Here is a 21782-nt window from a genome sequence, read left to right as displayed (position 1 = left end):
AACAATTAGGGTTGTAAATGAACAGACGAACAGTTCAAGAACCGTTCGGTGAAAAGTTTATTCGTGTTCGTTCGTTTAGTTAAATAAACGAACATGAACAAAGCTCTCATTCGTTCATTTACGTTCATTAACGTTCGATAATCTGTTCGTAAACATTATTTCGTTTATGTTCATGAACCGTCGTTCGTGAACAATAGTTCGTTTATGTTCGTGAACAATAATTTGTTATATACATATATACACAATCAACTATACTATATAAATAGTTTAAATATAAATATTTCTTTTATATAATATATATTATTAGTACCTAGTTATTTAAGAAAAAGTTTTAATAAAAGTACTTAATTTATTAATATTTCGTTCGTTTGTGTCCGATCTTAGTGTCCGTTTGTTTGTGTTCGTGAATTTTCGTGCATGAATACAAACAAACGAACATGAACAAGTCACTATGTTCGTGAACCATTCGTTAAGCTAAACGAACGAACATAACAAGGTCTCGTTCGGTTCGTTTACAGCCCTAATAATAATCTCTCAGTTACAATTTTCCATGAAGCGATATGTATATCATCAACTTTTTGCAATACACCACTTAATGTGTTTTACAGTGTTGTACAGTATAACATAATAAAACTTATTTGGTGGTGTATCGTCAAAAACGGGTGTCTACAGATCACCTCCCCTTTAAAAACTTTGAAAAATGATACCGTGATAAAAGATAAATATAAAAAAGAATAAATAAAATTTTTTAAAATAATAGTTTAAAATCCTTGTAAAAATATCAAAACCATAAGATAATTAACGGAATCTTGTTATCATGATATTATAGTGTTAAGATTGTTAAATTATATATATGGAAAATACTAGGTAACTTAAATAAAAAATTGTAACTTTCATATGAAAGTCCACAACCGAATTTTCTGTTAGGTGTACGTAAAATTTTGAAGTAGAAGAGAAGTATTAGAAGTTGGTTTAAAGTTCTTATTAGTTAAGAAATATCATCCGTTCAAAAAAAAAAAATTAAGAAATATCATCTTTTTATGTTTGAATGGTCAAAGGAGTTGGTATGCAGAATCCAACAAATTATTTGTTGTCAGTGAGTTGTTAAATAATACATCGGATCATTACCAATCAAGACAGCCACGCCGTTTTTATTTAACGAAATTGTATTGGCAAACTAATTATGTATCTTATAGAATGATCATTAAACCTTAATCAACAAAAGGAAAAATCAAACATATGATCCATTCAAACAGGGTTCAGGTTCATCCAAGCATTACAGAATATATTATTAATAGCATTGTTCAAGAAGGATGTCCCTTCTACTTTCGCTATCCCTTCCAGAAGCAAAGCCTTGGAATTTAGAAATTAACTTCAGTAACAAATGCAAAATGTGACAACGTCTTCCAACCTCAATCTTCAAGAGAGTCGGTCCTAATAGCTGTTACAGAATCATAAATTAGTAAACAAAGGTCAGAAACAATGTAACACATGACGTAAATTTAGTTCATAAGCAAAAACCATCCGCTATATAAACATTTGAACAATCATCCCATCGAACAACCAAGGCAGAAAGATCTATACTACAAGAGAAATCAAAAATATGTACCCAGTATATAAATTTTTAATTATACTGTTGATGCTCTAGACTAGAAAAATATGACATTATGACCTAGTCATTTTATATTACATAGCAACTAATTCACAATTGCAATGTATTGTAAGTTTGTAACGAAGACTAAGCTGAATGGGCAAAACTTAACATTTGCTTGGAACTTCAGAAAGGACAGATCTAGATATGCTAAGTTTTTAGGCGGCAATCGCGGCATGTGTTTGTTGGTCCTGGATAGTCTAAGCTAGTATCATTAACTATCCCCATATTATGCAAGCAGAGTGTAACATAAACAAAATCACTAAGTGAAATTATAATAATTTGGGATATTTATACCCTGAAGAGAAGAACAGGTAATATTGAGTGCTCCTGCAAGAAATGCTATTTATATTGTTTGGCTGATATTTCGTATTTCTAGTTTCTTTGATGGGTGTATATAACTTATCAAGCGTCTGTGGCAGAAGTACATCTACTTTTACTTGTGATTATAGATGGGTAGAATTGGTTTATGTTTTATCTCTAGCAGGTAATATCACATATGGGTAAAAAACAAAAATATATCTAAAATGAGATGGACCAAACGGGTCAAATTTACCCGAGAGTTTTCTAAGTGCATGCATCTTCCATCAGTTTATTCAGAAACCGATATGTACTACCATAAGTAATATAGCTGTAGTCATCTTTTAAATTTAAAGAAAGCTTTACAAGTGAACGGATAAAGTGTTTGACAATCAACCCAACCAGTTTTCCAGATATTACCTACTTGACTCGATAGCCAACCCAACCTTTTTGCTCCCCTTTTCTTTCATGTGTTTAGAATAAAAATTTTCCAATTCAGAGGGTGTTCGGATTAACTTATTTCTAGGCTTATCACCCTAACTGAAATAAGCTCAACTATTCCAAGCTCATAAGCTTTGTCAAGTTGAACTTACGGGCTTAAATTAGCTATAAACTCAAGTTCAAAAGCTGAAAAGACGGAAGAACGAAACCATTGGCTTATAAAAATCCAATAATCCCCAAAACAGTCCAATTCACAGACCACCCACCATATTCAATACTAAAAGCTGACAGAGTAATAGCTACTGAACTAAGCTTATCCGCAATCAACAGCCAAGGACCGTAGTATCAACATTACTATACATACACCTATATCACAAACATCAGTTCACCTAAAATATACTAATATAAATGATAGAGCAAGCAAAAAGCACAAATCCTAAAACCCATCGAATACTCTCAAAGTGTGTTCGGAAGTGCAAATAGCTTATTGTAGTTTTCAAAACCAAAACCAATAAGCGGTTTAAAATTTTCACATATTATAGGTGCACTTATTAGTTTTTTTGAAGAGGAAAAAACTTAATTTAAAATTGAACTAGTTGAAAGCTGCTTATACTGAACACAAACATGAGTCATAAACATTTTCTAAGCACTTAAAATTTTACCTCGGATATTCAACGCATAAAAACATATAAAAATCTAAACAAAAGGCACTAATCAATTCATAAAAATAAAAAAATCACTATTATCCAATCTAACTTCCATACTAAACACAATAATCACATAAATAAATAATAGCAAACCCTAGATCTATTCAATAAAGAAAAAATGAAAAAAAAAAGGGGAAAGAAATTTACTGGGCTTCTCAGGTTTGCCATCGGCCCATTTAGAGACAGAAAAATGGACTTTCTCACGGCTGATAGCTTCAGATTTGAAAGGCTCTTTTAAGCAGTTTCGGACAAGGTTAGCACATATGTTTGAGTATGATATGTAAGTCATCCCAGCAGATCTCCAAAACGGCACTGCAGCTGTCGAAGCCATTTGCAAACACTTTTTTTTTTTATTTTAAAAATCGATCTGAAACGATGACCAGAAATGTGAGCGAGTTGGGACGGAGATGGTTATATGGAAAATGTCAGGGTAGATAGAAATGGACGCAATGGGCCTTCAAGTATTTAGGGTTGTTTGTTTTGCACCCTGTATTAGGGACTGTTATTTTCTTTTCTTTTCGGTTTTTTATTTTCTTTTAATTTTTAAAAATAAAAACTAGAAGCTAAAGAAACTTATATCCAGTTTTTGTTGTTTTTTTAGTCTACCATCCCTAGTTTGGCCAAGTAATAATCATTATGACTTTTTGTAAAATGGTCTAAAATCATCTTCAACGGTCAAGATGACAAGTTTGTATGCTACCATTACATGTTCGAATAAAATGTAAGATGATTGTTTTCATGTTGGCAAGTAAGAATTTTTCAAATTTAATGTGTGCTTTTATGTATTATTAATATAGTTGGATTTAAAATATAATCTATATCTATACTATATTATAAAGTAAATAGGGTTTCAACTTTCAAATTCAACAATGTACACATAATAATGCATGATGTATCATACACCAATGCCTAAAACTTTCTCTCTCTTTCATAAATCATTTTATTCCTCTACTTCTTTCAAAATCGTTTATCTCAAAAACCGTACATCGATAAATTACATGGGTGTTCTTAAAATTTCATGCTCTTTCATTATAGATGTCATTCGATAAACTTTCAAATAATTTTTAAATCCGATGGTGGAGCCTGTACGGCTAAGGCATTTGGCAATGACACTCTATAACATATCACCTCCTATGACCTATCACCTTCACTATATCACCTCTGCAACGAGCGAGTACTTGCTCTTGTTTAATTTAATGTATGATAACTTTATACATAATTAAACCCAACCTAGAACATAATTTGGATAACTATAACTCTATAAATAATGATATGATCTATAATAACTTTTTTGTTTTTATAATTAAAGAAAAACACTACTAAACCAATCTATACAATATTCTTCACCCATTTTATAAACATTTAGCAAAGCATCAACCATGAAAATAAAATCTACAACCTAAATTTTGCAACTAAACTCACAATTAAATAGAAGACTTGGCCTATTTAATTACATTAATGATGTTGAACTTTTGATTAATTTATGTTTTAAGAATTCTGTTCTTTATTAATGTAATGTAATATGTAACGTTAATGTTGAGATATACCTAGTAATAAGCAAGACAAAAGCTATGAAATTTTTTACCATCATGCTAGAACCAATAATCTTTTTATTGAGGACCTATTATGTAATATACTACATAAATAAAAGTTCATTTCTTTATCTAATTTGATTTTGTTAACAAAAAAAAGTCATAAATTTGTGAGAAATATTACAATTTACAAAGAAAATATACAAATTTTTATTTATCTATAATATCTTATAAAGCAAACTGGATTCCTCATTTAACTTAATTAAGAACCTGATAAGACAAAAATGCTCTTAAATAATCTTCCTTGCTAAGCACTCTTTCACGTGATATACCAACTATGCCTTTCAACCATTTTCGTCTCTAGCAAAATAAAACCCTATCAACGCCACCACCAGATTGTCTTCCCCACCACCGCCGCATTGCGCGGGTACTATGCTCGTATTGTTTAATATAACATGAACAGATAAATAAAGAAATAAAATTAATTGTATTAAGTGTCAACTCTATTAGAAAACTTTGTGTAAAAAAATATACAAATCACATTCGAGTTGAGCTCAGTTTAGCAGGGGATAAACATAAACCCAAATTCTTCCAAAAAAAATGAGCCTATCCTACTACCCTTCTTCTTCATCATATTCAACTTCACTTGGGTCAAACCGCCAATTCAACTCCCCAACATATGTTGGTCAATATCATGTACAAATTTCAACCCTGTCATTTGATACAACAAGGCGGCGGCTAAAGTCAACTAACGCAGGCAATTTACGTTCGACCGTGTGTTCGGTGCGCGTATCCCCGTGGGATGATAAGCCACACCGAATGCTGCCCGGTGGGGAAGTATCATACTACGACGAGCGCGACGTCATCTCGTTTCTTGATCCACCAAAAGAGCTCATTCCTTTAGACCCTTCTACCTATAACCCAGCCACTTATCTTTGGTTTGTATTCTTTCTATCCTATCATGTTTAATTATTTTTATTTAGTAATAGTTTTGTTAAATTAAATATTGTGTAATTAGAATTTATTGAGTTGGATTGTTTGGGATTTGAGGTTCATTTAGCTAAACTCTTAAGTGTTGCGAAATGTATCCAACTTGTGACATTTTGTTCTTTTAATTGTATTTTGGCAAAAATAGTCTTATTTTCTTATAAAACTGGAAGCTTTAAGCTCCTAAAAGCCGCTCACCAAATACACCTTTTTTTTGTATCCAAATTCCATAACGTTTGTTGCTGTACACTTGAACATATCAAACTTTCAGTTCATATTTATTGTTTTTATCTGACCTCTTATGACTTGTGAACTAGTGACGTCTTTTTTTTCTGACTTTATTAGTATTGATATCAACTACTTATACAAATCTACCACAAATGACCATGTCTCGAGTGGACCTTATTTACAAGCTCTAAAAACCAGTTACACCTAGGACACCATATGGTTACAGCCTACACTTCAATCCATGACAACAAACTCTAGACCAATGGTTGGTATAACACAAAAGAAAAGCAAGATAACTCTTCCTCGTTATACGAATTATGATCCTAACTGTGACCAACAACTAAGAAAACAATAAGCTACTGCAGAAAGCAACTACCTGAGCTAATTTGTGACCATAGTGGGCCAAACCGGATCAGGAACTTGAAACTTGCACAGATGCACAATAAATATGTCATTGTGATTCTTCGACAATTAGAAACTGTAGTAGTAGTAGGTGATTTTTAGTCATCCTAGGTGACCTAGAACTGTTTAATTGGAGTTAATCAATCAAAAAACCTGTTTTTCCTTGAACACATCTGGTGTTGTTCTTGAATCAAATACCTTGTTGTACCGGTGACTCCAGATAATGTACGCAGCATACCAAAGTGCCTTCGCCCAATTTGCAGCAGAAAAAGATTGCATTCCTGTGTGGTTGATTAATTCCTTGACTGTTAGAACATGTAAAACCCATCTTGCCAAGGACATCACAAACTGACACCCTTTCTTGACCCAATCGCCAAATAAAAATGCACACTTTCTTTGAGACCATCTTACTCCAACCTGTATTTGCCAAGTCACTTCCTTGCCCCACCTCAAGGCAACTCGCATCCACCAAATTTCTAAAAATCCCAACAGAATAGTGACCATCGTTGCTTCTAGTATTTGCATGAGCTTCCCGCCCAAATACCTCTATCACCCACCTATGCTCCCTTATTACTTTTCAGTTGGTACAACCTCCCATACCTTTCCAGAAGCATCACACCCTCCCCTAGTCCCTACCCAGCAATCCTTTACCATATTACAGGAGGTTAGTGAATCCGCCCCCACATCATACATCCTGCTTACCCATACGAATGAATAAATATAACCCACACTTTCCCCCCCTCCCAATCCACCGCCCTCGATAACTCCCCATCCTGGCCATAAAGAGAATAAATCACCCTTGCCTATAACACCCTCCTCCCACCTTAAAACGCTATATCATCTAATCCATCCAGTATATCTATTCTTCGCTACCCCAATGCTCTTAGCTAGTGACATGGCACCCAGCACCCTCAGTTCCAATGACGGAACCACTTATTGGTTACCCCGATGGAGATGTTACTAGATACATACAAATATACAATAACAATGAGTTTAAGGTTGACATACACACACAATAGACTATTTGGAAGTTGGATACACCCATTAGCAAGTATGAGAAGTTGGGTGACAAGTTAAATGCATTATGATGCATTTACCCCCTTTTAATTAAGTTGTGAGATTGAAGTTGCTAGCATGAGTGATTTGTTGAAACTTTCCTTATGATTGAACTAGGAACTATGATTTTGCTTCTTTTTTTTGCATCATATTGTGATTTGAAAATATGAAAGCTTGTGATTAAAAAAATTTAAAAACACAGGGTTGGCCTTTTTTTGTTTATTCTGTTCTAAATATGTGGTATGGTGTTAATAATTTGAATAAACCAATCTGTTATCAAAGCTCATCAAAATTCATGTACACATTCTTTACCTAGATGAAAGATGGTTATATCCGGTTTTACTATAAGTTTATTCAGGAGATGTGCTGGGTTTTTCGGTTTGGAAGGTCATGGAAACTGAACGATATGAACTGGTAGACATGACAAACAAAACCCATGGTCTAACGTTACACGGGTGTTTTAAGTTTATCGGATGTGTTTAGAGCTCAGAGATGCTTGCTATAAGTCTTTATGTGAGCACAGCCTTAGTGAGATACCTTAAATCCTTAATATTTATATTTTATCACCAGGAAGAAAATTGATGACATCCCAGAGGAAAGGAGACATCGTTTGTTGTCCTTGTTTGATCCCAGGTATCTCTTTCTGGAATTTGGATGTTTCTCTTTTAGCAAGGAGTTTCTAATTGTAGTTATATTTACCATTGTTTCTTTCTTGTTATATGTGAAATTGACTATGAAAATGAAGTTTCAAATGACAGCCATGAAAGCTTGTTTAGGTTCCTTCTATTTTGTTAACAATATTTTTTTTTGTTGTTGATTGGGAACCATCCAGACTTATTACAAGAGCTTGGGAGGTTGCAGGGACAAGATTTGATGATTCAAATCTGGCAAAGAAAAGTTCATCTAGTTTTTTTGCCGGTGAAGCTGGTAAAAAGTTGCTTGAGTTTTGGCACTGCAGAACAAATGGAGGTAACTTGATCTTCAAATATTCTGCTTGTCCATTTTCTGTATTTTATAGTTTTTCGAGGACATCTAGTATGCAATAAAGCAAATTGTTATGCTTTGAAGAGTATTACTGCTTTATATAATTCATTAAGTTTCCATGTTTGCATTAGGATATCCTACTAGTCATATGGTAATTTGGTTTAGTTTACAATTGTGTATATAATATTATTCGCTACTTTTTTTTTTTGAATAATTCTTATTTATTTGAGTTTTTTCAAATAGGGCCTTTGGCTGTAGCCTGGATTAATTACTTCAAGACGGTTAGTTCTCTGTCGGGACAACAATTTTAGTTATATATAAGATTTATTTTCTTTACGGCTATTGGTATTTTATCTTTTTGTGTTTTTTTAGCTTATAATTTTTATTCTCCTATAGTCATATCAGTTATTGTTTCTTTTTTTTTTTTCCTGGGGATCGTCATATGATATATGTCAGGCTTTATTCTGCTGCAAGGATGGTCAAAGTTTTGGAAGAGTCATAGGTACTTTTACTAATTTTCTACTCATCTGAATTGCACTTGTCAATCTATGTGACATGATTTACTGATCCATTCATTTGTCGTATTGGGTTGTAGTTTTAAATATTCATTCTGTCATTTTATTTGTGCTTTTCTTAAGAACTTTTTTGCGACACTAATGATTTTTTTGTTTTACAGATGCATCAGTTTTCCGTGGAATATCACGTTCATTCGCTCCGTTGTACTTCACAGTGAGAGAGGTGAGTGAAGTGATGTCAACCGAGGAACCTTGTGATGTAGCATATGAGTTTGGAACTGGGCTCTTGGATCTGCAAGAGTATCCCGAAGGATTTCCAAAACCAGGTGAAGTAATTAATAGCATGTCTGTTGCAACATTTATCTTTGAATGTGGTGTTTTGTGAACCATATTATTCATGGGTAACATAACATCTCAGGTACGCTAATGTGTATCTCATGCCTTGTGGATCTCAAGAATCCTATAATCTGAACTGAAGCTAATAAGCAAGAATGTCAAATTTGACCCATTTTTTTGGGTTAACCTTGGTACCCAGCCCGCTTTGCAAACTGATTAATCTTAGGGCGACAACCCGCTTTGCAGGTACCCTGTAGTGGCGTAGTCGTTGCGGGTGAACCTCCGTAACCACAAGGGGTTAAAAATTTTTCTTCCTAGGATTCAAACTTTGGACCTCTAGATACTTTCACCCTTAGAGACCAAGCCTTTACCACTAGACCAACACCCTTGTGGTTCGATTTTGACCCATTTACTTATGAATTGGTTGATTTGGGTAAAGGGTTTATTCTTCACCACCTGAATGGGTCCGTTAAAGTTATATCAGCTAAAAGGAAAACAAATCTTTTGAGTGGATTGCGTCAAATGCATTAAAAGTTGCTCAAATGTGTTATCAATGCTTACAGCCTCTTGCATCGTTTTATCTTATATAGTGGGATTATTATTGCGACAACATAGTTTCCGCTGCATATACTCGTAATCATTATCTGCACGTTCTTTGTAAGGATGTTATATGTGGCATGTTGTTCTTATATAGAACTGGGCATGAGATGTACACATATACGAATGTGGGTCTATTTTTGTCATGAAATAGATTAGTTAAAGTGTTTTGCATTTGCAGGGAAACACCCATGGCCATTTAATGACGAGGTTGTGATATACATACGGAATGTGGGACCTGGTGTTATGGTGGCACAAATATGGCAAGAAGGAGAAGACCTCAAACAAGTCCCTAAAAAGTTATGTAGTGAAATATTGATGGTCAAAGACTACTCCCATGTAGATAAAACTTGGTAAACCAAGCAGATTTTGTTATAAATTTTAGTTTTCGGCTTTTCATCCTTGCATTTGTGCCGTTACCGTCTTTGATGTTTGCAATTATGAAAGACAGGTTAGTCTCTTGCATACACCCTAAATTTCACAAAGCAAGATTAAATGTTAGATTTTGTTATAGAAATGGTCCTTAGATTTTGGTAGTGTATATTGTCATTATGTGCAACAATATGACGCGGTAAAAGGTGGTTTTCCTCTATTTTTTTGGGTAAAGGGTAAAGGGAATTCCCTGATAAATTTGGTTTTTCTTTAATTTTCAATCTTGTTCAATGTTGTTTATATCTTATTTTCTTTTTTAATTTTTTTTAAAAGTCGATCTTATTTGTTTTAACGGGAAAAAACATTGGGAAAAAATTGATTATTAATTATAAAAAGAACGGAGGAATGATTATATTTAAACTGGATTTACGTTAGAGCTTGTGGTGCATAACTAGTGCTAGACTGCTGTAAGTCAAAGAAGCTGCTTCTTTAAGCATTTAGCCTCCATCCGAGAACTTGATGTAACTATTTTAATTCTCTCAATCTATTATTTAAGAACACAATTCCTTAACTCTTTCAAAAACATCACCTAAAATATCTATCATATATTCATACCTTCCTAACCTAAAATACTTACAATACCATTATTATCCTGTTGCCTCCCCTACCCACCAATCACTATTCACCTATTGCATTTCGTAGTTGCCATATTGCCCGACCGCATAGCGCAAGTATCTATTTAGTAGTTTTTTTAGTATGATGAGTGGTAAATACCCGAGCCTCTGGAAACTGGAAGCATTTAGGTAGAAAACTGGAAGCATTTTCTACCATTTAGGTAAAAACTAGAAGCAGCCTCTTTACTTAAGTAGAGGTAAGGTCGGCCTACATTTTAACCTCCCCCATACACCGTTGAGATATTGGGCTTAAAACCTGTGAAAGGCGACACCAGACAGTTTTTTTCTTTCTTTTTTTCTTTAAGCGTGTAACCAAACAGCATGATTAAAGTTTCTTACAAACATTTCAAAATACAATAATTTATGCATAATGTTCAATCGTTTATTGCACAATGAAAAAGTATACTTAGAAAGGAAAGGTGGTGAAAATAGATGCTCACTACTTAAACTAAGAGTTATTTGTCGAAAGTATAGCCTAGAATCCTAGATTGGTCGTGATTAATTTGTTAGGTAACCTTTTCAAATCCTTAAAGTTTATATCTATACTATTATATAAAATTTATAACCCCTTGTTAAAAAGTAACGTTTAACAACTTTGGAACATGCAAAATTACAATTTTACCCTTAATTAATTAATTTATACAATCGTTCCATTATCTTCTAAAGATATTATCTCTACACTTTTAAATCAAATATTCTTTTATCAAATACTTACACCGCTTAACGTATTTGCCGCCACCAACGGTTGTAGCCGCCGTCACCATCCGTCGACGCCATCACATCATTGTGACTACCATCGCCGTCGCATGGTACGGGTACCATGCTCGTTGTAACTTAACATTTTTCCATGTGAGGATGTGTTTATATGTTGATGGGAGTTTGTGACGCATGAGTAGTTATGAGAAATAAAAGTTTGGTTAAAGGAAATCTATCTTGTCCAAATGTAGCTTATGATTATCTTTAAATGTTAAACTTTTTCACCTATGTTTTCTATCATGTCAATATTACTCTATCATCACAATATTTCACTTTTAAATTTAATACCTTAATATACCTCATAATATCTATCCAAATAAATTAAATAATATATAAAAAAAATAATTTGGATCCCTGTATCCCAAAGATGCTCCAATAAAGATGGGTCCAATACTCCAATTTGTTGCCGCATAAAACTCATGCAGTTGTTTTTGTAAAATGAAGTTCTTCAAAATTTGTTTTTCATTGTAATAGACTTTTTTTAATGAATACATTTAAAAACCTTAGACTATTTATAATACTGTAGTAAACAACCTCTTTCATCTATATATAACTAGTTTTTCATATTAAGTTTATCGGGTCTTTGATCAACCTTTTAAACCCGAATATAAAGCGAACCGGGATACTTGGTCCGGTTCTCAGTTCTATATTTTCCATAATCGCTTTTCGGTCCAATCTTGAGTTGGTTTATTTCTTGGACTGTGAACAACCTTAAAAATCATTTAAACAGTTTAATGTAATAATTTATAAATATATGGATGATTAATATGTATTATTGAAGGTTTTTTCTTTGTGTGAAATATGTATAGATCTTCAAAACATTATAAAATGTAATTATAACTAGTTTTTAAACCCAGACCAAGAGTTAGAGTTTGAATTTAAATCTAATAAAGAAATTGTATCTATACACAATTTAAAAAGCTAATTCAATTAAATAAATAATTTAAAAAGACACATGGCGATCAAGGATTACGCCATGTGTCGTTTCAAGAACACCTCAATCATGTTTTAGTTTTTTGGTAGATATGCATATTTAGTTGAATAAGAAGAGTTGTATTAGAATTAGGAAATCAAGTATATATATATATATATTAATAATTTAATTTAATTTTTTTTTTTTGAAAAATATGACTCAAAAAACACGTATCACTTTAATATTGCACCACATGTCGATCAATGAAAGTTTTAATCTTGTTTTAGTTTATTGATAGATACATCATTAAGGCAAAGTAAAGTGAACGATAAATTACAAGATTTAAGCATATTGTGCAATCATTAAAGGATAGAGACAACATCAACAACCAAGTGACGCAACATTATGTATTCGATATTGTAAATTTTTGAATGTGGTTGTGATTTGATTTTAATTAAATATATGTATTTCATATGCCAAAGTTTTTAAGAATATATAGTGACACACATCAATAACAACAAGTAATCGCAACTGAAACCGCTCAACATGTAGAAGGAACCCAATTTGATCTTGCCCTTGAATAACTATATATTCCATATGACAAACTTTTGAACAAAGCTATACATGACAAGATGATTTTTAATTTGGTGGTTGTAGATTCAACCCAAATACACTATCTATACTATATTATAAAGCAAATGTACTTTTGATTTTCAACATTGAACTTAAAATTTTATTATTAATTTTAAGTTCCAACAATGTACATATTCTAATGCAGGATGTACCATACATCATAACCGTATTACATCAATAACTTCAACTACTCAGTGTCTCCGCCGCTAGTACGCTGGCGCCACTCGTCACCACCGCCGTCACCATTACATCACCACTCTGCCACCCCCATCACCGTTGCAACGTGCATGCACCAATCTATATCAACACGATAAGTCCGGTCCCTAGAACATATCTAGTTAAAATGATAGGAGTTGTTTAAATTAAGTTGATTTTCAATTATTTGTTTCATTTGTTATAACCTAGGAGTAGGAGTGAAGTTCTTGAAAATTAAAACACGTCAAGTTGTTTTCTTATAGTATTACAATACTATTTGATTCTTATAGCGTGTGTATTTTTTAGAGGGTACCAATATCTACCGTTAATTCGTCGTCATGTTTACGGGCCTACGGATTGATAAGTTTTTACTGGATCGTGAGATTAACGGACTTGGGTTTCGTCAAGTTGGATTGGACCTGATTGCGGTAGCTTTTAGCCATTAGGTTATCCTGGAGGTAGTTTAGACTAAAAGTTGTTTTAATTGGCCATTTGGAAAAAAGCTTTAAGTGTTTGGGATCTTAAGAAGTCAAATATATTTGTGAAATTGGTTAACTTGTACGCATTGACGGGGTTAGGTTTTTTATTCTGGGTCACCAAAGAATTTTCATAATACCAACAAACATAAAATTAAACTACAAAACTAAATTATCTGGTGTTGTAAATTATTTTTTAAAATTAAATAAGTACTTAATTAAACTACTATGTCATTACATGTACATATTGAATGCGTTCTATAATCTATAGATTTTTTTATCAACGAATTTGTTTAAAAAATATTCAATTAAATATGGTAACCTTTGTTTACCTGTAACACGAGCTGTTTTAAAAAAATAATTTTTTTCATTATGAAAATTTTGAAATAGTAACTGGATGCATTATTGAAATTTAAAAACTGATATATTTTATATGTACAATATGTCAATACCCTTATTTATATACATGCATAAAATAATAACAAAGATGTTACTATCAAAACTGTAAATAAAAAGAAACCAGTTTTACTGGCAATAGCATAACTACTAATGAAACTATATAGCATTACTTCTAAGAAACCATCTTACTGGCGCATTACTTCTAATAAAACTACTTTTACCAGGATGTAGACAAGTATTCACTTTAGCTATATATATGAAACCACATGAATATATTGGAAAGAGAGGTCGGTACACAAATAAAAACACTGAGAAAATAGATGTCCTTCTCTGATCAACAACTAGTTTAATATAGCTTCATTACACTTCTATGAACTAGTTCTCTCCCCCCCCCCCCCCCCCCTCCCCTTTTTTTTCTTTACAACGATCCAGAAATTGGTGATACCCTTTCCTCTGACGCATTTTCGAAAACCGAAATCTTCAGTGACGTCTTGTTTGAAGCTCTTTGGGGAAGGTATGAAAACTTGAGATCATATTATTTCGACTCATAACTATGATAATAATGCTTTTTTTTCAGCTTGAGGTTGTGAATGAAGTGAAAGTTGATACACGCAGTGGGTTGCCTTCACTCGATATGCGAAAAGATAATGTAAAAAAGGCAACTACATCTACCCCGAAAGAAGCCCAGATCGGTGTGGACATTGCTCGAACGTTCAGGCTACAGGTTAGGGTTTGGTGACCTTGTTGTTGTTTTTTTGTTTTTTTTTCCCTTGAGAAATAGTATGAAAAATGATCTATATAAGTTCTCCATGGATCTATGTTATAGCTAGAGGGAGGCATAATGGGTTTATTTTTTAAGTGGGTCTAAACATTAATAATTTAACTTGAACTCATTCTTTCAAAGGAGTATGTTTTTTTTTGTTTGTCATGGGAACTTAAAATTTTACAGATGTATGTTTTTTTGTTTATAATTTGTTTTTATTAGGTTACTTGAATAACAGAAAACTAAGAATGTTATATTATTGTTTCTTTACTTGTTACTTTAATTATGTCATAACTTGTTTTTAATGGCTATTTATGTTTTTTTTACTCTAAAACTTTCTTGGTCAGATTTGGAAGGAAAACATCAAACCTCTTTTTTTTTTATTATTAGTTTTCCTTTCAACTCAAGGATGACTATTTGTATATAATTTTTTTTTTCCTTTTCCTACATTATCCAATCTTCCTCTTTCTTTTCTCTTAATTTAAACTTGAGATTGGATTCGGGATATGAGATAACTGCACTGGTTGAAGAAGAATAAAGGAAACTTATTTGGATTATCTGGAAGTTGAAGAAGAAAGGAAACTTTTTTTGATTGTCTGCAACTTTTCTTTGTGCTCTTGAGATTTTTTTTAAAAGGAAGGGAAAAGAGGAAAAAAAAGATGAATGAAAGAGAAATGATAAATTTTCCTTCCTTTCAAATTATCTCAAAAATGTAATGAAAGAACTTTAGACAAAATGTATTAAATTTTCCTTCCAATTCTTTCCATTCTCATGGTCTAAATCCTTCAAACTTCAACAAAATCATCAACAATACAAAAGTTGTAAACACCATAAATTCTTCTGTCATTATTCTTTTATTTTCTTAAACAAAGAAAAAAAGTCTATAGCTTTATTTTGCATCAACATACAAGAGCTTCAAGATCTTCAAGGTTCAAGATTGAGTGGATTGATTGATGATTGATTGAGTGGATGAGTAAATCAATTGATGTATGTGAGGTTGTGACTTGGAAAAAGATCGATCGATTGATCTATGAGTGAAGCCATGATGTAAGCAATGATGCAAGTGAGAGAAACGACTACAAGTTCTTGTCTTTTAATGAGAGTGTCTCTTTTTTCTGTAGTATGAATATCGAATATAAGACTTTCTCTTGCAGCGTTCCCCCTAACTAGTTTGAAAATAACTATAGCTTTCTGTTGATTTTCTTTCATTATTTTTTAACACGCCAATTTCTTAAAAAAGAACAATCTAGAGAAATATCTGATATCCTCCTGTCCCTAGGACTGTTTGCAATATACCAAACTAGTGCTTAGACCCCGTGCGATGCACGGACAACCCTAAATAATCTTTCTTAAACTTTATTTTAAGATTGTATCAATGCATAAATATAACTCAGTTGGACATAATAAAAATATTCTTATGAGTTGATTAATTTAAAGAAGAAGAATGCTAGATATACCTTGGGATTTATTAATGATACACGAGGGCTTAAAACGTGTACATTGCACGCCGGAGAGAAATTATAAAATTGATTGCCCATAGTAGGCGCATATAAGAAGGATTATGTTGGTTACCTGGATGTGATAGGTATTATGAATTTTCCCCCAATTTGATATATAGACCCACGTGGATGCGCTATAACCTTAAATAATTTCTTTAACACCAGTTCAAGCATGCATGTAGCGAAGTAAATGTACTCCTATTACAACTAATGACCATTTAAAAAAAACTAATGACTTAAAATGCATAGACCAGTCTTATTTAGCACTAAAATAAACCAAATATACCTCATAATTTTCATCACAAATTTGATAGGCTGTTCTTTGTATAAGATTTAAAATTTGTTGATCATTCATTTTAACTCCAATAGCACCAGTGGCATCTACAATCCTAACTTGCACATTAAACCTATCAAAAAAAAAAAAACAGAGATACAATTTTACCACACAACTTAATGATTATAGAGTTTTAATATGAAATATAAATATATACCTAGGATTGATGAGAACTCCTTCCTTGTTACATGAACAACAAATCCACATTTTGTTGTCCCTTAAAGCATCAATAATGTCGACTTCATCCATGTAGAGATCGGTCAACTTAACTTCTTGAGAACAGTTCACACATTCCATTGAATACCATAACTGGTCGGTTGGAATAAAACCAATTGTTGCAACAACAACAACCACTTTATCAAACTGTCAAAATGAAAATGTTTATACATTAGAATGTTAAAAAGCTAGTTATAAATTCGAAAGAAAGTTATGTTAAAAAGTAATCTAATCAAAAAAGAAAAATTCACAAACAATGAATACTTACATGTTCGTCCATCAGGATCATCCCAATACTACCTATGTTATTAACATCTCCGTATAGAGGTTGCTTCCATAGCCGCAAAATTCTAACCGTTATCGTACATGCCTTATTATTTGGACGCAAATTTCTAATTGAAACATGGTTTAGTGAAACCATGCTAAAATTGATCTGTTAAGTGTGTACGTTTTGAAATGTCTTAAAACTGAATGGAAGTGGCCTTATATAGACATAGACATGCAAGGAAGTAACCACCACAAGCAATACACGAACGGTTACACATTCAAATTTTCGAAAATTTGAACTTCTTGAAAGCATAACTAATCCGTTTTCGAAAACTTGAACTTCTTATAAAGGTAACTAATCCGTAGACCTTCCAAGGAGCAATATTGTAATAATTTTTGGGCTTTCTTGCATTTTTAAGCATGCCACATAGGCAATAACTAACAAATTTTGAAGTGAGATTTATATAATGTAAGGATTCTGGATTCTCAGTCAAATGATTGAAAAATCTATGTGGGCCGGAACCAAAAGATTTTGGGCCGTGCTGATTGGACAGTGATATGAATGCAGTCGATCCAAAACGGCCACTCTTGCATCTGGCCAACAATCCAAAAAGTTACCATAAATCTATCTTACCAGTTTCGCCATCTTGGTGCTCTAGTGAATCTCGGAATCTGCATCCCCTTGACTGTAAATCATAATTGTTTTCTTGAAATCGAACCTCTATTCACATAAATTTTGCCTGTCCTTTTTTCTTGAAATCAAACCTCGGTAAAGTCTCCAAGAATGACCCAAACGGCTTGATCCAAAAGAACCTATTGAATGTCTTAAACGGAACCAATTCTTGCTTATTTAAAAGTCATCTAATACCGTTTATCTAATAAATGTCTCCTAGATCGTTATAATATATTCATGATGGCGTTTTTTTTTAACGGGTATGACTTCAAGATATGTAACAACTAACATACATTAACTTAACCGGGTTCGCGCTAGATAGACCCTCGCAGCTTAGATCCCAATTATGCGGATAGCTTGAACTAGATTATATCCGTAGTGAACAATACTAATATATATGTATTATTACTTATAATTGTTAATACATGTGTAGTATTAAACATTAAAAAGTTGTAATTAAGTGATATTAGATTGTAAAAAATAAAAGTCAATACAAATTGGAACAAGTCTTGATGATATAGTAGAAGATAGTGAATCTTTTAAGGATGGTAAAATTCAACAAATTAGTAATGAAGATGATGATGTTCAAGAGATTTTTGGTGACAACAAACATGAAGTGAAATCTGAAATTGTTGATGATGCATACAAGGTGTGTGAAGAAATGCCATTGACAAAAATTCTCAAACAAGATGGTAATAAGGTGGAAGAGTAATATGAAGCATTTCATTCTTTGTAAGTTGAACAGAAAGAATTTATGGAGGAGATGGGCATTGAGCTGCAAAGGGCAATCAATTCAACTGGCCGGTCCAGTTTTCATACCAGTGGCCTTGTTAGGGTTTTGGAAAGATGATGGTTGATGTTGAGCTATTCATCTTTCACCTTATAAATTCAAATCTGTGATAACTATTGAATAAATTAATTTTTGCACTTATTCTATCCCATTCTTATGTTTGTTTACTTTATAACCTCATAAACGAGTCTAGGAGGATTCCACACCTCTAGACAGATCTTGCATTTGATCAAGCTACAGAAGAGCTTAAATTAAATATTTGCTGGCTAGCAGTGTTTAGGTTTCTCTTTGAAAACAAAATGCTAGCACTAAAGTTGATGGTTAATAAGGAATTAGATCTGCTAAGTACACCTACCTAAACCAACTTCAAATATAAACATCCAAACCTACATGATTTAAAATGCCCACCAGCCATGTTCCTTCTCTATCTCTGCCATCTGTTGATAAGTGAAATGATCGTCCAGGTTCATGATCCTAAGAATCTCTTCTTCAGTCTTCCCTCTGATCATATCGACAACCGCTTCACTCGTTAGGTCGAAGAGGCTATGAATTTGGAGCACTGCAGCAGCCTGAAACAAAAACAGAAAATAATGGAATCTATTTATTGCAAGCAGACTTGGATACAATTGAAAGTACTCCTTTTTAGCTTTTTGGAAAGCCAAAATTTAACAACACAGCACACAATAATTTGAACCTAAATTAAAGAAAACTTAAACACAAATTAATTAATAATAATCAACAAATAATTATATATATATAAAAAAGACATACTTCCATGAGAGCAAGAAAATGGGTTTGATTTTGTTTGAAAAAATTGGAATGGAAGTCTTTCAGCTTCTGATGGTCATCCGAGTTCTTGAGCCGAACATGGTTATCAAGGAAATACACGACCTTCTCGAGGATATGGCTATAAATCTCGACATAGGTCGTGTCACGTGGTCTCCACTCTATAGTTTCCTTCAAAACAATGGACTCACCACACGACAATTCATCGACCCGGAAGTTGGGACCGTCAACACTCTTTACCACTAGATACAGAGCACAATTAATTATCTTTCTCGGCTTACTATAACGCGGCTTCTGGTCGATTTTACATTCATCATCATCATCATAACAACATACCGGAAGTTTAGGACGCGGCCCGCGATAAGCACTTGACACGCCATTAAAACCTCGCGAAATTGCATCGGATCTACTTTTTGACATGGTGGAAGAAACTGATTTGGATTGCGGAAGACAAAAAGAAACCCTAATTTGAACTCCAATTTATTCAAGAGGAAGTCTAACCCAATTTATTAACTGGGCCGTTGACCCAATTTATTCAACAATTGATATGTTAAAACAATTCTAAAAAGTTTGAAGTTAAAACTTAAAACAAAGGAAAAGAGAAATATTTCTATCGTTGTATATTGATGGCACATGGGTTGGTAAACTTTGATAATATAGCTTTGCTTATACGAGGGTTGATGTCAGCGCTTTGTGACGGTTACGGTGATGATAATACAAAATAATGGGGAGGATTTGATATGCGTGTGTGTTAAATTGTGTATTGATTTTTGAGTGTGTGTTGTTTGATAGATGCTAATGTATGAGATGAAAATTGGAGTATAATAAAAATATGTTGTGTACTTGAGGTACCAAAAGTGAAAAAATTGACAACTTGAGGTATCAAAAGTGTAATTTTCTCAAAAAGAGGGGGGTCAGAAGACTAAAATACCCCTCACATGTTTGTCACGTGAGGTCGTTAACGGCAAAAATTAACGCCGTATGAACGTGGTATCAAAACTGAAAAAAACACAAAACTTTAGGTATGAAAGCTGTAATTTTTTGAGTTAAAGACTAAAAGTGCAAAAGCTGTCAACTCAGGATGCCATTGTGCTATCAACCCAATGACTATTTCTATTATATTTATTTATTTTTTTAACAACCTGTGATTATAAAGTACCTTCTTTTTTTTTTCCCTTTTTTATACAAAAAAAAAAAAATTGTACTATTAGACATTTTGTTAAAGGTAGTTATAAGTTACTGCTAAAGGCAGAACCATATTATATATGTTAATATGGTATAACTAAAACTGTTAAAAAAAAAATAATGGTTAATTTTAATATAATCTATAATATAACTAAAAGAGGGGGTTGGGGGTACACTTGGTATCCCTAATCCACCTCCTTGAGTCTAATCCTCCCTTCTTATTAATCCTTTAATTTTTTAGTATAAATTTAAATTAATTTACACTTTTTGGTTTTCCATCACCAATTTACACCTTAACCCCAATCTAAAACAATTAATTTACACTTTTTGGTTTTTCATCACCAATTTACACTTTAACCCAATTTAAATTAATTAACGTACACTTTTTGATTTTTCCATCACCAATTTACACTTTAAGCCAATTTAAAAATAATTAATTATCCTTTAATATAGTTTACACTTTTAAAATATAAGAAACTATAAATGTTTTATTTAACAAAAGTTGGAAAAAAATGGTAAATTGAAATCAATATTTATATGGAGTTAACTTTCCTATGTTTCTTCTTTGGGCGGATAATTTTTAGAGTATTTTGACCGGAGCTGTAGCTATTCAGCTAGCAAATTTTCAAGTTGATTTCGGTATATTTGTTTAATATATTTGAATTCCAATTTTTAGCTTTGATTAATATATTTTGAGACTACTCGTCCATTGGACGGGAGTGAACACTAATTTTCATATAATCTTAATCTATAATATATAATAAGTAGCTACTAATATTGCACATAAACATTATTAGTAATAGTTTTGAACCCGCTCAAAAAAATTGCTAGCTTTGTCCTTATTGTTACATGTTAAATATATCATATGTAGTAGTTGTGATAGTTCAGGGGGGTCTTGGTAAACATTAATAGTTGGAGGGTTGTAGTTGTATAAAATGGAAGATAGGTTGTTATGTCAGTTATTAGCTAAATATCACGGTCGCCACATGTATGTCGATATTTATTTTATGTACATATCAAGCTATGTGAGAAATAGATCCCTTGTTGATAATTTTTGTTATATATTAGTAGATTGGATGATCCAAGATGTTTGATAAAAGGAACAAAATATTGAA

The 21782-nt window shown here is 32.7% G+C and overlaps 3 protein-coding genes across 3 annotated transcripts; 1 reads left to right on the top strand and 2 right to left on the bottom strand.

The window, feature by feature from the left end:
• Window positions 1–1229: 1229 nt before the first annotated feature.
• On the bottom strand, window positions 1230–3535 carry LOC122596036 (ATP synthase subunit epsilon, mitochondrial). Its single transcript, XM_043768536.1, has 2 exons — window positions 3247–3535; window positions 1230–1441 (listed from the first exon to the last, which is right to left on the bottom strand). The coding sequence occupies exons 1-2, from the start codon at window positions 3428–3430 to the stop codon at window positions 1413–1415; spliced, it is 213 nt and encodes a 70-aa protein (XP_043624471.1). The 5' UTR covers window positions 3431–3535; the 3' UTR covers window positions 1230–1412.
• A 1633-nt stretch (window positions 3536–5168) lies between these two features.
• On the top strand, window positions 5169–10203 carry LOC122596293. The gene is made up of 7 exons (XM_043768842.1): window positions 5169–5569; window positions 7875–7937; window positions 8137–8273; window positions 8532–8569; window positions 8745–8790; window positions 8965–9129; window positions 9918–10203. Exons 1-7 carry the CDS (start codon window positions 5232–5234, stop codon window positions 10091–10093), a joined length of 963 nt encoding a protein of 320 aa, XP_043624777.1. The 5' UTR covers window positions 5169–5231; the 3' UTR covers window positions 10094–10203.
• An 8717-nt stretch (window positions 10204–18920) lies between these two features.
• LOC122596786 (SKP1-like protein 12) lies at window positions 18921–19976 on the bottom strand. Its single transcript, XM_043769420.1, has 2 exons — window positions 19468–19976; window positions 18921–19265 (listed from the first exon to the last, which is right to left on the bottom strand). Exons 1-2 carry the CDS (start codon window positions 19900–19902, stop codon window positions 19092–19094), a joined length of 609 nt encoding a protein of 202 aa, XP_043625355.1. The 5' UTR covers window positions 19903–19976; the 3' UTR covers window positions 18921–19091.
• Window positions 19977–21782: the final 1806 nt, after the last annotated feature.

Source organism: Erigeron canadensis, chromosome 4 (genome assembly GCF_010389155.1).
Source record: "Erigeron canadensis isolate Cc75 chromosome 4, C_canadensis_v1, whole genome shotgun sequence".
Lineage (NCBI taxonomy): Eukaryota > Viridiplantae > Streptophyta > Magnoliopsida > Asterales > Asteraceae > Erigeron > Erigeron canadensis.
Note: the sequence above shows the minus strand (reverse complement) of the source record. Positions and strands in the feature narration are given on the sequence as shown.